General features: G+C 35.4%; 1 protein-coding gene across 1 annotated transcript in view; it reads right to left on the minus strand.

The window, feature by feature from the left end:
- LOC139152554 (protein SCAI-like) overlaps positions 1 to 16,967 on the minus strand; it is a 60,735-nt gene extending 43,768 nt beyond the window's left edge. Inside the window, exons 1-2 of the mRNA XM_070725766.1 lie at positions 16,845 to 16,967; positions 3,442 to 3,537 (exon numbers count right to left, since the gene is read on the minus strand). Coding sequence (XP_070581867.1) covers positions 3,442 to 3,537; positions 16,845 to 16,942 — 194 coding nt within the window. The 5' untranslated portion in view covers positions 16,943 to 16,967. The remainder of the gene's footprint in view (positions 1 to 3,441; positions 3,538 to 16,844) is intronic.
- Between the last annotated feature and the right edge of the window lie 225 nt (positions 16,968 to 17,192).

The following is a 17,192-nucleotide window of genomic DNA, read 5'->3' on the forward strand; positions in this document are numbered from 1 at the left end:
ATACACGTAAGTGCATCATTTGCAGCATTTATTGATCTGCTGTGATCTTTACAAAAAAGTAAAACACAAATTCTGGGGTAAACTTGAAATTATTTTGTTGCTATTATTTTTATTAAATTACCAAAATGTTAATAATACATTTAGAGTCGAAAGAAGCTGTGCATCCATTGAAGCTTCTTTTGTTTTTATTTTTATGGTAAATACTGTATTTCATCTATCCTGAATGATTTCTGGGGAAAATAATAGAGCAATTACCTGTATGCACCATACATCATGTACATTACAGCCGATCCATATGAGTTACAATTTATCTAAATTTGGATCGCTGAAACATTAATACTAATTTATCTTGACGTAATCGGTCATTGTAGTTTGGTATAATTGTAAACTGAAAGCCTAATAGGTACTTTAGCTGTGCTATGGATGACACTGATCGGTTGATACACAGTATCATAGATACTGTATAACAGCCGTCTTGTTTACTGCACTTTACCACGGCCATGACACAACTCTAAAATTGCATATTAAAGGGACAGTAGCTGTAACATTTGATGATGTTTTTGACTATTTTTTATTTTAATGTCAAATATCGGTTTCTTAATATACTCCCAAAAGCATAGTGAGATACAAATATTCAGCCTGTTGAACTCAGTCTGTAAATGCATAAACTTACTGCATTGTTATCGTTGACAAGTGAATTCAGGTCCAGACTACAATTCAAATGTAAACAATATCAATACATTTTACACATGTAGACATTGTGGTTGACAAGGTGTTGATAGAAGATGTTTTACATGCTGTTGGGGGTAGAACAAGACCTTACAATTGACAAAGAAAAATATTGTGAAAAAAAAAATCATTACAGTCACAGCTACTGGCCCTTTTAAAGTTACTTTCCTTTGTGCTAGAATATGACCTGCACAGTAGAGTCTGATTGCGAAAATGGTGTACATATCTTGTTCAAGAATTTGTAAAATATTAGAATTTTCCTTTATTTCACCGCAGGTTCATTCAAAACATCTGATTTTGATAAGGCTGGTTATTTAGTTTTTTTAATTTTTCGAGAACTGATGGATTTTACCGTAATTGTAAATATTCATTTCAAGTTTGATAAAAATTCATGTGCAAACCTGCTTATCTGATATTCGACATTTCTGTCAGAAAAGTTTTCTTTTCTGCATTGTCTAGAAGAGAGAGCCAATCATGAAAGGCTGGGCCGTTTGCCAGAGTTCATTCTGTCTCTGTAGGATACTGAATGTGCCATTAAAAACATGAACACTGCATATTAAAGGAAATAGCAAAGTCATTTCACCTTTCACCACAACACTCAACTTTGCTCACATTCCAAACAAATATAGAATGAATGATGGTAAAGTAAAATGGATGCAACACATATGGTTTTGTCGATTCTAGTCTGCGGAGGACAAAGCTTACTGACATTAATGACAGGATAATACAGGCTGGGCGCTTTTTTCAAGTAGAAGCCATTATTTAATTTTACTTCATCAGAAAAATCAAAGGGCAAAATAAACCTCATAAGAGTTAACATAAAGAACACCATATTGCTAAAGAGTACATTTCTCATGATATTACTAATACTTCATAATCCTCTTCTGTTAAGATAATCTAAATTTCATCCATAGAATGCTAGATGGCAGTGTTGTTATGATTCATTTAAATATTTCCAATTCAGATGTTAAACTAAAATACGCTTTAATTTCTTCAACACTGTATAAAATGCTTGAAATGACCCTGCTTACTGACGGAAAGATATTTCAATTGTATGCAGACAAGTACAGTCACTACAAATGATATCAGGCTTGCTGTATGACAGGTTTTGTGATTGCAATTTACATTAAGATATCAGATTTCTATTGACATACTTGGAGAACCAGGGATTTGCTGTTAACCTTGTCACCTTAGGTTTGCATGGTGGAATCAATCTATGATTTCCTTCACATTTATGTATGGACATTCATTCCATGTTACACTTTTCAATCTTCATGCCTTTGCCTTTTTTACTATATTGTTCTGCTATAATTTGGATAAAAGTTTGAAAAGGAAGCACATGTTTTCAGAGAAAGTACTGTATTTGGTGGTAATGTATTCAACTCGAATGTCAATACTCTTGTTTTTAGTCGCTGTATGTTATATGTTGGCTCCAGATGCCGCCATTTCATGTTTTAAACCTGGTCAGTGCTGAATGAGAGATGTGCGATCATCATCTGGGACAACTCAATTGTACTGACATTCTTAAGGGCACTTCCAAAAGTTCAAGTTTGGGACAAGTTTACAGATTTACAATTGGACAAGTATCTCAAGACATTGTCAGAGACAGTTCAATCACTGATACATGTCAGAAGGACAACAGCGGGGTCGACATCACCGTGGACCGTGGAGCTGGGACATCATAATGGACAGAATGGGAGTAGGGGCAACATCTGAGACAGAATGCAAGTGTGATTTTTTCCAGGGACAGTTGGGCAGAATTGCCATCATCAGCAACAGGATGAGAGTCTGAAAGTAAGATTTCTTGCAGAAGAATGGTAGTATTGCCTTTGAGTGAATACAGAAGAGTTCCAAGAGGTTTCAAGAAAGGTGAAAGTACTAGATATTACAAAAGTGAGAGTGATAAAAGAGGGATGGATATTGAATATCGTACAAAATAGAATCCTGATTAAGCCAGGCAGGTGGTCTACCTGAAGAGTACTGGGCCCGATTTGTCATAAAAACTACAAATTTCTTAAGAGGACCTTCCTATAGCTTTCTGAAGAAACTGGACCCCTTAGGATTATGTTGATGTGTAAAATTGTAGTGTGGACCAATAATTTTTCAGCCTTGCCAATGTGGGGTTTATTTTGGACGGATATGGCAATTGTCCAGAATGGAATCTTGAAATACATGAGGGACTATGACAATATTGTTAGAAAATTACAAAGAGATTTACCATGAAAGTATTAGTATCTACTCTTGTTCAATATAAACTGTTGCAGTAATGCACGACAACATATGAATACATGTATCATTTCCAAAGTTACGGTATATCAAGTCTTTATGTAAGAGTCCGACCACACGTGCATGTAAATTGTGAGAAATGCAACATTACAGCCCTGCGACATAATTTCATCAGTACTGCCAAGGGATACAAGTATGCAGTACAATGTCAATTTGAATAATTATGAAAATGATCTATGCTCATTGACATTGCTGTCAACCTCATGATGAATTAATGTAAAATTTATCACGCTAGAGTTTTGAGTAACCTGCATTTTGATGGCATAGCTGTTCTATAATAGTGCATTTACATTTATGTACAATATCGCAGTGAAATGGACTGTCATAGGGTATATACTATTATGAATAATAGGGGTGGGTGCAATGACTCATGGGATGGGTGTAGTAACCTACCTTGGTGTATAGGATCAGGTTAATCCAACTCACCTGTTTTGTTGTTGGAATTTCCATAGTTTGGTGTAGACATCAAATGTACGTCCAAAGTAAGATTGCCACTGTTTATGTCCATATTGTGGAAGGTCTCTGATTGGCAGAAAAAAAAAAAATTTAAAACGCTGAATTTCAATCAGCAGTGAATAGTTTTAATACAAAGACTGCATTGTGATGGTTTCAGCAGAGTTTTTTCACTGATGATCCCCTGCACAGCTGGTGACGGTGGAATGAAGTAAATCAAACATTTCTTTGCTTCAGTGAGTCTTTGCCATATTTGAAACTACAGATTTCCATACAAATGTTTTAATCTCATAGGACATGTCATCATATACAATAACAGTGAAATCCCTCCATGATAACTTAATGTGCTGGTAGGATCTTTTCTTTAATTCATTTGATCACATGAACTGAAATGAAATTCTGAATTTCACCACATTTTTTCTGCTGTTTTTTTATACATGAGAAAATTACTATCAAGTAATCATGAATCATGATTGCATTAGAATTAATTTTGTGAAAAGGTTCAAATCAGCCATAGTCCATATATGTAGAGGTAGCAAATTCAAAATCAAAACCTGTGGATGATATAAAACTAGTTCAGTTTTTCTATTTTCAGCTTTTTCCTTGATTTCATTTTCAAACTACTGAAGCAAAACAATAAATTTATGTTGAAATTTGAAAACTTCATTTATCAAATCGGCATTAAGGAGTACTTTCCCCAATCCTTTATGGATTTCAACATTATTAAGTGACAACAGATGTACAATTTTTCATTAATTTTCTGCATTTTTTGTTTGACAGAACAAGTACAGCCTCTTGTTAAAATACAAAATGTCAGCCTTGCCAGTACAAATACATTAAGAACAGTGTGCAATGTTAATATTGATAAAAGAATACTGGTTTGGATTAAAATTTAGTAGGCATCAACAACAATGACAATTGACATTGCACTTGTCAAGGCAGTTGACAAGCAAAATACAAAAGTTTTGGAGAAGGACAAGAAACTTTTTTGCTGAGAGAATAAAAATACTGGAAAAGATATTAAAAGTTAAATTAATAGACAATCCAGCTTGAGGGAAAGAAAAAAATACACACATGTTTCTTGAAGAAACACTTAAGTCAAAAAAGCTTGCTATTGATCACAAATATTAGAGACAGCTTTGTATAATACCAATAGTGACCATTCTATGACATCAGCTCAAACAAAAAAGTGTTTTTCCAGTAACCTTGACCTACCCTATTTAAAAACCCTCTGACCCATCTGAACATTTTTTTCTCACTTTCAAAAATCACACACGATTTTCTGAATTTTGCTGTTTTATGATGGATCATACTGAAATAAAACTTCCCACCAACCATGTTTTTATTTTAAATGTCAATTGCAAGTTTTTCTACTTCATCTTTAGCATGTTGAAACACCCACCATTGAGCTCGTCAACCAAGCATCTACATGTGTAATATGCACTGTTTTTGTTTACATTTGAATTCTAGTCTGGACCAGAATTAACTTGTCGACAATAAATACAATATACTCATGTAGAGGGTGACTTGATAAGCTGAATATTGTTTATATTAATATGTTTTGGGGAGTAGAACAAGAAATTATGGTTTATATTAAAATCAAAATTGGTGAAAAAAATCATCAAAAGTTAGCATAACTGGCCCTTGAATAGAGAGTTATGACATTGAGTAAAACCAAAAAAGGCAATAATCCAAATATGTTCATAAATAAGTAACTGGTAAGAAATACTGATGTTTTCTTAATCAAATGTAAAAATTTACATCATTACTTAAAGAGGTACTCCCACTTGGTAACATTTTTAAAACACATTTTTTTTAATGCAAACGGTCGATATTTGATGTGGCGACTGCGTGCGGATCGCGAGATATCGATAAAAACATGTCATTTTCCGAGCGTATTTTTCACATCCCCAAGTTTTACGATCGTTTCTGATTTTGACCCGAAATCCCCCCAAGGTTTGTTGTTGTGCTGATTGACGATATTCTAGGGAGTCTACAATAAGTTCGAAAGACGCAATTAATTTACTTCCCACTGCAAAGATTTTATATACAGCAATGCATTATGCAATTACCTCAGGTAAGTTTTGTAAAACTTCTCCTTTGTTTTTGTCGTTTTCATTATTCTAAATCAGTTGTACTATATTTTTAACAAATACCACATAAACATCAGCTTTTTACGTGTCAAATATAAGCTGCCTTTGATGACTGCATTTTGTCGTCTGCCACACAGTACGCCGCGCGCGTGGTATGCGCCTATGAATACCACTCGGCGGCCGCTATGTATCAACCGCACGTTACTGTGCTAGTCACCTATGCGAATTCTGGTGGAATCAAACTTTGTTTTCCATTTTTTCTCAGAGTCAGTAAGACTAAGGCTTTCCCCCAGTAATAAATATGATACCTGCAATTGGATAATTTTCTTAATATAAAAAAAGCCAAAAATTCTGAATTTCTAAAACTAAATTTTGCTGAATATGAATTCATAATGTCATTGGTAGCATTTGCACAAACCATCAGTTCACAATAGGGCCGTTCACAGTTTACGTCACTGTTCTCTAATTAATATGCAAAAATAAATATTTGTCCGCATTTTCAGATAACGTTTTTGAAAATTACGCATGCAAGAACGACGAAAATACATCTCAGTGGGTGACTGCTAGTGTAACAATGAATACTAAAAAACATATTCACGACTCTGAGTATTAGCTGCAAAAACGGCCATGTATGCAAGATTGATAAAATTTGTCCGCATTTCAAGCTGCGTGTGCGATGTCGCGCGCGTACAGCTATATTTAGAAACAAACCTGTAACCGTGAACAGCGCTATAGAGTAGAATGGCTTCTATCAATATCTTCCGTATAAAAGACACAACAATAGACAATTCACACCATACTGCATGTGGCAGCTATAAACATTACCAACTTTGAATCCTTTATCTCTCATATCTCACAGTATGAAATTAGCATACTGAATTTAGTTGAAAAGTCTGTTCAATATTTGGTGAATTTGCCAATTAAACAAGCTGATATTGATGGGTATCCATATCTTTCCAATGGTTATTAGCAGAAGGGGGACATCCACGCAAAAACTGTCCCATAGCTAGCATTATCGATTGCCTTGGAATATATTTTTGTACAAAAACCAGGGAGAAAATGCTTGAGTAGATTTTGTTTTTGAAAATTGTAAGAGATTAATGAATTATTAATTATTAAATTAAATGGTGTCATATTTCTCAAAATTGTGACATATTTACGATTATTTCTTTTTCCACATAAAGTTGAATATGTGATTACCAAATCCTGAAATTTTTAAGTCTGTAACTTCATTTAAACTATGAAGAAACAAAATTTAATAACATGAACCTTTGGAATCAAAAATACCATTTCCAACCACCTTAAAAAAAGCCAAGTTTCATTGTGATTTGATATATCATCTGTTCAATGTCTATCAACAGTTTGAATTTTGCTTCTTTTTTTTTTGAAATATTAAAATTACACATGCTTTTGGTAGACGTTTTGAACATGACATGTATTTGGATATGTCATGAGGTTAAACGAGACTTTCCACAGAATTTAACTTTGTAAAATAAGGATTAGACAATCATTGGCTTTGCATTATGGTTCTATGAACGTTTTACTCATGATGGAGTCACTTTTAGAGCATTTACCTTACAGTCTTGAATTTGACCTTGACCAGATTTAAAGATCAGTCAGAGAGGAATAGTAGGTAATTACTATATCCATATCAAGCTACACAGTAAATCATCAGACTTGATTTAACAAAGGACTCTCTACCATTATTTAAAGTGGGCATCTAGATAAAAACTACACAAAGCTGTAAAATCTCTATATTTTACTTTCACATACCCAATTCCAGACACTGCTATTAAAATGCTTACAAACGGTAGACGCCAGATTTCATCTGATGCACTTAGAGCATACAGAAGTGATTTTTTTAATCAACTGTTTAATTATCTTTGATTGTATCCTTGTTATATATCAGAATACATGCATGGTTGATTACGGAAATCTCAAAATTGAGTATTACAGTAAACAGACTGACACCAATTCTGTAGTGAAAATTCAGATTTCAACATATTTGAAATATTCAGCGATGATGTCAAAAAATGAAAAGAGAGTCAAGTGATTCTGTCGGCATTTTTGCTGAAATCAAAAATATCCACAAATTATTCTGTAACTAAATCTTTCACCAGCAATTACAGCATATATTATGTTCCAAATATTTCGCATCTAACACTATTTTGTTTTATTTTTTATTTTATTTTATTTATCTATTCAGAACCAATAAGGTAAATGCCCACTTACAGCTCTGACAATAAAAAGCAAGGTAAAACATACTTGAAATAAACACTTAAAACGCAATCACATTACCAATAATAAATCTTTGACAGTCTGATGGAAGGTACACCTATTGGTGAAGATGTCAATAAAATATATTTCTACACTAGATTATCATAAAAAGACATTGATCTTGTAAGAACAGGAAACTTGTGACATTTAAATGCGATCTCAATGGTTTGAAAGTCTCTTGAGTGTTGAAGGGTCCTGATTGCAAAGTTGTAATTGGTCTGTTTTTACTACAGAGGGTGAATTCACCCATTGACAATTGTTTCTCCAGAGTTTATGATTCACCTCAACCCCTTTGGATTACAAAAAACCTTAATTCTGTTAACGAGATTTATCCTCCATCCTTTTATTGTTTGAACTTGAAACTAAACGTTTTCAATCACAGGATTTTAAAGGCTTGAAACTAAATGTTTTCAATCACAGGATTTTAAAGGCTTGAAACTAAAAGTTTTCAATCACAGGATTTTAAAGGCTTGAAACTAAACGTTTTCAATCACAGGATTTTAAAGGTTTGAAAGTAAATGTTTTCAATCACAGGATTTTATAGGCTTGAAACTAAACGTTTTCAATCACAAGATTTTAAAGCCTTGAAACTAAATGTTTTCTATCACAAGATTTTAAAGACTTTTGAATATTGAATCACACTGGGCTTCCACCTTGACAGAAATCAAATTCCCCGCTTATGACTGAACTCAAAGAACTGAACAGAGTTTGCATCTAATACAATTTGGTTCAGTCTTTTCACAGTACAGAGATTCTGGAGATTTTGAAGCTTTATTCTACAGAGACAGACTTGACACTAAACATTGCTTCTCACATATATTAAAAAGAGATGGCAGGTCATTCTAGCATTGCCTTCATGCAACATCTGCTTATTGAAGATGGATAGTGACAGATAAATGTAACTCAACAAGATGAACTGTACATATTTGCATTTACTCATGAAAATATTTTTTCATTCAAAAATATGTCTGAAGGTGTCAGACAATTCACGTTCTTGGACCATTAACCCTTATTCTGCCAAGTTCATATATCATCATCAGGTCAAGATGGTTACAACCAATGAGACACAACAGGTCCCATATTACGTGTTAACACAAACTTAAATATTTAATGGCCCCTGAATACCCAGACACTGTGAATATGATTTTTAGTGACAACCCTGCTACAACATAGCATGCCAATTCCCATTTTAAATAATTTGGGAAAATTGTTTCATTGAGAGAGGAGATTGCATTTTCCTAAAATTTTCCACAGATTGTGTCCTCAACCATACCCCAGGACCGGTACAGAATTATGTGAATGAAAGTAGGGAGACTAGTGACACCTGTTTTATGAAACAAAACAACATTGTTTTTTCTTTGGTGGAAATGAGGAAAGAAATTTAACTGCTAACTTTTCTCAGAGAATGACGGTAACTTTCTTCAAAAAAGTACGGTATTTATAGTATTATGATACTTACAACTTTCACAGTTGAATCTGCTGAGCATATAGAACAAATACTCAATCAGCACATGGAAGAAATCACACTTCATCAGATTTACATCAATTCATAGGATTTTGGACAGGTCTTTGTTCACTGCCTGCCTTGGTTATCATGATATCCCGATTTTTTTGAAAAAAGGGGACATCTTAATTGTCTTGTTTTCCCAGTGTCTATATGATACTGCATGAGGTCAAAGGTCAATTAGCACCCAATGAGACCAAAAGATACTAGACAATAACATCCATGCAATATCAATCAATGTTATTGAACTCCGGATCTGATTCTAAAACTTCCCGTATGATGAAACCCAATAGATGATGGTCACACGTGATATGCAATTTGTAGCAGATCTCTTTGGAGGATTTCTGCTACCCTACCGGTATGTCAATAATTAATAGCATTCTAAGTTCTCTGAACAAGGATGCCTTACCTGCTACTAGCTGACAAATTGCAAAGGTACCCAGCTAATATCCTTTCATTTTGACAGAAATATCAATATGATAGAAAGCTAGCTATAGTTTTAGAGGTTGAGTAAATTTCTGGACACTGAATCTCTGTCATCTTGCTGCAGTACGGCAGTTTGAGAGGTTGCTGCTGTTTATAATGTTTGTAATGTTTACAGTTGCTAGTTTATGATTTTGTTGCAAAGCACCATATGAGATGCAATAATTATTACTGTTATTTTATCCCAATTATACTACAGTTTTCAGGTGATTAATTTTATGGAATATTGCTGATAACATTTCTTTAGTTGACGATCTAAGCATATATTGTTAGAAAATTACTGTGTAGATCATGTTACATATTTGCAACAAATGAGTTTACCATATACCAAAGTATTTCTTCTAGTTCTCCTTAAGGTAGTATGCACCTCGAAAGTGAAAGACTTAAACTTTTGCTCTAACTTTCCTTAATGAATCTTTCAATCATTCTCTTTCAAAATCAAAAATAAAAATAGGGGGTCACCGTGCAAATTTTGGTACTAGAGAAACAAATTACCCAAGATTTACCCATATTAGAAATTCAAAATGGCCGCCATCCCTGTGTTAACTCTATGGAGAAAAATAAAAAATTTCGAATTTCGAAAAACTAAGCCGGTGAAAGGTTTTCTTTCACCAAGAGCTTTAAAATGAACCCCCACATGTGGTATATCAGAAGAGAATTGTAAAAGTTTGAGAGTCCGAATGTCTGTCCCCGAGGTGCGTTCTACCTTAAGGCCATGTCTTGTTTCCCTTCTTTATATTATCTACACTAATGATTGTAGTTGTCTTGTGAATTTTGCTTACTATCACTCCTAGTCTAGCGGGATCTGATAATCATCAGCATGGCCCTGCATTCAACAAGCTCATTGGCTGCTGCCATCAGTCTTTTCCAAATTTAAATATTTCTAAAGACAAAAGATATGATGATTGGTTTAAGGAGACATGGGACATTGCCTGGAGAAAACCATCCTATGTAACAAGGAAGTGGAACTCATTTCAACTTACTCTCTTATCTTGGTTCCATTTTTGATAACAAATTGAAATGGGACTTCAACACTGTAGTTTAATATCGTGAAAAGGGATCAGCAATTCTGATATGTTCTGAGAAACCTGGATTTATTTATGGTTGATGGAAAGTTTGCATCCCTGTTTTTTAAAACTTTTATTGAAAATAGTTTGACATTCTTTCCTTCATTAGACGTAAGACCTGTCAGTCAAAAATAGAAATTCACTGGACATAATTTAATCAGTTCTAAAGTAATTGGTGCCCGACAAAGAAACTTGCTACTAAATTAATGGTACCCGCATCTGTAGATTTAATGGTTAGTTTAAAATTATTACCATACATTTTATGAAATTATTGGCTTTTGTTCTTTAATGCTTCATATCCACAAAAAGTTTGGATTTTAAACAAAAAATCCAGCCATGGGGGATCATAAAATCCAGTGTGATGATAATATGGGTGTGTCTAGTCACTTAAGTTTCCGTGCTTATCAAAGCACTTTTTGCAAATAATGTTACCGTACAAATTTCTATTATTACCAGTCAGAAGTCTGAATTTTTTGGCTTCTAAATTCCCAGAGAGCCACATATAGATCCTGATACGGTGGGCATGCAAAACAGCGTAATTGTTTGGGATTTCTTTTGCAGTGAGGACTGATTTGCCACACTGTAAGGGTGATGCTACAAGTTAAAGGCAGGGGGAGCCTATAAATACCCCCTATCTCCCTGGGCATTCATAATCCAACTTGAGTGGCACATGATAACAGCGTCAACGAATGCTCCCGAAAATCTGGAGCTTTCAACAACCATGGTGTAAATTAAAGCATTGTTCCAACATATTACGTTTTGTGAATACTTGTGGCATCACCTTGTTGGCGAAATTCTCTCATTTTTTCCATTTTAAGTTGATTTTTGATGCCAAAACTGCTTCGATGCCGTGTTCGAAGCGTCCGACAAACAATAGATGAAAGCATTCAAACAGCTGCCAATCACGAGGGGACGCGCAAAGGTGCAAAACGATCAAACATTTGTTGTGTATATCCGATCGATTACGATGTCAACAATGAATAAACGATTCTTACAACTGAGCAAAATACTTGACCAACGGTTACTGAACACGGGTCTCAGATGAGTTCAGACACGTACGGACTATGGTTTCAAGCAGATTGCCTCTCCCTGTTTGTTTGTTGATCTGTGTACCTCTAGGCCTATGAATGGGTGATGTGTATGTTGACCTGCAGTACGATATTTTACGATAGATCTCTTTTGGAAGTATGTTGTCGCCTAGCCCTGCGTACGATGCCGTGTGTTCCCGGCGTTATACGGCCTCCCACCACAGCTCTGCTGATTGCCATGGACAAAACCGGCAACATGCGGATCCAATTCGGACGGAACACGAAAAACTACTTTCTAACTGTTTTCGGCCGAAATCAACTCGATTCCGATCTATGCAGCCAACCCAAATCACTCAACCGCTCACAGACTGTGGAAAAATGCTCTCGTGACGTCCAAAACCGTTATTTGCTGGCGATGCACGGTCAATGGCCCATGCAGTGGACGGCTATTGGATACGTTCACGCCACGATTATACAGGTGCCCATGAGCTGCATTATTTTCTGTCGGGTCGGGGCCATGAAACTAAATCGCGATTGCTTCATCTCTGTCAGATTTGACCAAAAAGAGACACTTGACATAGATTATAGCATCAAATGTTAACCGTTCAGACTGAAACATGATGAAAGGTTTGAAGATCGCCGTGACGTCGTTCATCTCTATACGTTTTTCTGAGCTTGTTTTTTACTAAATTGCTCTAATATTATCTGACGTTTTTTTGAAATCTTAATCAACTTTTCTTTCCCAACCAGGACACAACATTACCTTTTTACTTTCCTAGTAACGTAGGATTCATTTAATTCGCAGATTAATAGACTCCTATGTTCTTCCTCGATTGTCTGTGACTGATTTTGCTATCCCGATACCGATATTGCGTTCGCATTCAGATGTCTTGAAACTCACGTCATTCACTGAAATAGTTTTCGGACAAACTCAAGAAATTCGACAACTACTAACGAATAGTTCGGCAAAATTTACAGAGACAAGCAATAATAATTATGGTCATTTTACCGTCTTTTTTACCATTTTGCCGTCTTTAGATAAGCGGACTCGCTTGGCGGAAGCAGTATATGACGTTCTGAGTTCACATTTTTACCCTACCGAGTGAGTGTAGTATTCGAACGGGTGAGATCATAATCTTACGCTGTTCCGAGTGGCCTGGAGATTTTTTATGATATACAATAAACTGACCTTATCAAAATTACTCTGTTTCACAGTGCTTGGATATTGATATTTTTCTATACTTGTTTACTCAAGTAAGTTAATGCATGGGTGTTTGTACCCATCAAGCCAAAAAGTAAGAAAATGATCAATTATCTTTAAAAACCACCAGATTTGATTGATATTTGGCCTAATTATTGAAATTACTAAATTCTTTAAAAAAATGTCTGCCTAAATCTTGACGAGTTGTGTCACGTGACCAAATCTGATATTTTCCCGCCAAAATTTACGTCTTTATGAATTTTAATATTCCAACCGTAACCCGTTAAATTTTCTTGATTTTCTCTGCACTTTTGGAAACAACATATATCATATTCTTTCAAAAATACATGGCACTCATGAAACTCTATCTATACTTCTTTCTGGCATTCAAAACATTCATGTAAAACGTCAAAAATATTGTATTTGTTGATTTTTGTGAAGAAATGTTATTCAAAATTCAATAATTTTGCATCTGCCAGTAGTTTTAACACAAGTATCTATCCCATTTTACATTAATTGGTAATAATATTTTAAATATTTTGATGTTTAGCGGTTGGAATGTTCAGTTATTTGCAATATACAATTTTGGCGGGAAAATAACAGATTTTGGTCACGTGACTTGATTTAGGTAATATATTATGACAAATTTCAACTTAATCAAATGTGAAACATATTTTTGGCAATTTTCACAATTTTCTGACCAAGTCTGATTAAAAAGTATGTTCAAACTGATTTTACATGTAAGGAAGCCTATGCCCATGCATTAACATACCTGAGTACTTTTAATTTGAAGTCTTTTGATTCAGCAGCACATGTACGGTTATAACCGTCATGTGATGACCGGAGTGTGCTTGTAAAGTTGTCGGCAAGTTGTCGGGAAGTTGTATTTAGAGGCTGCAGTTCGGGATTTTTCAAGATGAACAACACATTATACATTTCCTAGATCTTTGAAACGGGGATTACGGTAATCTTTCATGTGATGAACATTTTTTGAACGTCTTTGCAATGTGTTCCCACGATGAGTGTGAGCTGATTCTTTGTTTGTAAAAATCGTCAGAAATGGTCCAGTGACCGTGTTAAAATAGACATAGATGTAAAACCATTACGAGGAAGATAGTAAGAAATTCACATTGCAATATTTGCTGTCGTATTTCTCTGCAGGAATAATCATTTTTTACACGTTGTGTATAAGAACAGCAAGCAGGTGTTCGGCGGTCAATTGCTTCTATCATAATGATCTTGATCGCAGCTATTTGGCGAGAAGACAGCGGGTACTTTTAATCTCGCAAAATTATTGATATCATGTCTTTGTATAGAAAATTTTCGATCGGAGGCAGCTCAAATCAACAGCCATGGCACATTGGGAATAGTGTTCTCACTGGACACTCAACTACCTGCTATCAACAGAACGTTATGTACCATCGGCGGTAACACATTGGTCGTAACCTTGTCTAATTCTGCCCCGCCTTTTGTACCGTCCAGAAATTTCAAAACTAGAATTTTTTTTACCCTGACATATAATACAGCGACCTTGCACACTAATGATTATTCCACGGTTTCTGTTTGGATTTGTTGGTTTTTTAATTTGTGTCCATGGCCCCGGTAAGATTTTTTCAATACGATACACAGTGTGAATTTTTTTCAAGGTAAATTTAGTATATTCCCAGTTTGTGGGGTAAAGTTGTCTGGAGTGAAAGTTTGAGTTGACGCGGATCGAGTAGACGTCGAGCCCGGCACAGTTGACTGAGATCCGGTCGGTTTGGGGTCGTTTAGTCCAGAAACCTGCAGAGTTCTGTATGATCACCGTTCGGCATTTGGGTGATTTTTTTTGGTCAAAGTAATTCAGTAACAATATACGCCAGATTCCTTGTGTTGTTTTTGTCACTGTCATACGAATATACGGACGGTTTTCGATTAAAAACTGTAAAAATATCCAGTGCTCGTAAATGCGTGCAAAATTTATTCAGTGACTGTTCACGCAGCAGTCGTAAATACGACTAGGATTTACCACCACGTAACAACTGTAAACACCGCATCAACAGTCCATACGAAAATTTTGTGCTGAATCGAAGGAGATAACAATTGCGGTAGGAAAGGTCAGTCCACCATCTGTCAAAGTTGTTGATCGGAAAAATCTTCACTGTTCACAAACTACATGAGTGGCTGTTATAGTTGTACACGTAGTTCCATGGGCTTTCCACTGTCCCTTGTTACCAGCTATGTTCAAAGTGCGTCAAGCTACGAATATTTTCATGTACTGAGTTACAGACATCGTGAAGTACCGGGTACATTTTGTTCAAAACCCCTGTCTGTTTGTTCCTCGTGTTGTTTTTTGTGTCCCTAACGTCGACTGGCTCTATGTGCGTACAAACATATATCAGTCGGGATTAAGATTTCCTGGATAAATAGATACACTCATCGTTTATTCCGCCTCTGACGCAAAGATACACACTGTTTTACATGTACCACTCCTAGGCCCTGGGATCGATTTCCATACCTTTAAGGCACAGCTTCAGTAAGGAATTTGCAGGTAACCTGACAGGTTTTAATACGAGTCAGAAGTGAGGATACTGGGAGACAAATATTTGCTTGAACATCACTTAGTGCTCCATGTTTTATTCATAGAAATCAAACAATGCAGGAGCAGCCGTACCTAACTGCCTGATATTACTTTTATGTTAATAGGAGAATGCAATTATTAATTTACACTTTTTCATTATTTTGAAACTCCGACTGTTAGCAGTAGACTGTTAATGAAAGAGACTTGAACATGATGTGGTAAAAGAGCTTGTCTCTTCAATTTTGTTTTATTATTATTCAAGTTGACACTTGCTCTTCATCGACCATGCATGACTTTTACCTTTTACTGCATTATCATGATATCTACACAGAGTGAGAGATGCAAAAACTCAAAATCGAGAAATTCTGTCTTTCTTTTCACCGATTTCCACGTTATTCCAAAATTCACAACTTACGAACAAAAGCTTAAAATCAGATTTACGAAAAACTCATTATAAATAACAATTCTACGAAGGTCAACCACATGGTACACGTAGGTTTAATGGTGATATATTAACATTTTAGATACGAAGTTGGACAGCAAATAAAGTTGAATACAACAATAAGCATATGTCTGTGCCATGGCTACTGTACATATACATTGTGTATTACATTAAAATGTTAAAAAATAATTAAAAACAATCTGGGTTCATGCATTTAAATAATCTGATATTAATTTAATTAAAGTTGTATCGATTCCGTAAAAAAGTAATAACAGCAATGACAGAATGACGAAAATCTCGACATAATTGAAAGGGGTAACGGTGTCCAAAACAAAGAGATTTCGGTCTGCGTGAAATATGAATATTTCTGCGTGAACGTGAAGTCATGATTGCATTCGATCCCAGACAATGAACAAAAATACGCCGAACTTCTCCACGAAATTACACGATGCATGGAATTTTGGTTAACACCATCTTTCGCCAAACATCCAGTTCTTTATCAAAATAGAGAGAGACCCGCCATGGTGATACCATGAAATAAAATACAGAGCCCTTCAAGCTTGGCCGGGATAATGCTGTCTGCTCAACGCATGAAACGATGCCTGCCAATGACAACAGACTAAATGCCTCTATTTACTGCACGCATTTTGGGAATTGCATGGTTTAAATCACCATCGATCTCCGAAAACGTACAAAATATCAGAGTTTGGATCATGCTCACCTTAACCCATTGAAAAGCTGCTTCGACTTCTCAAGTAGGTAGCAAAATTCTTGCACGACTTTTCGCTCCTCTTCGCCGACATGCTCATGGTCAGCCATCTTGTCTGTTGTATGTTGTTTGAGTGTGTGTGCAGCAGGATGCGTAGACAAGGCGATCAAGAAGATTGACACTAGGGGGCGCTGTATTGAGTTACTGAACTGACCGGGTGATGTTGTTTTACACACAACTGCTTTCATGTACCGCAACATTCATGTACAATTTCTTAATTATCCTGAGTATTATGGACGAACTTTTCGGTTTGACTGCCAGAAAAATCATCTAGATTCCAAAATGAAATTCTTCACCATG

Source organism: Ptychodera flava, chromosome 16, assembly GCF_041260155.1.
Source record: "Ptychodera flava strain L36383 chromosome 16, AS_Pfla_20210202, whole genome shotgun sequence".
Classification (NCBI taxonomy): domain Eukaryota; kingdom Metazoa; phylum Hemichordata; class Enteropneusta; family Ptychoderidae; genus Ptychodera; species Ptychodera flava.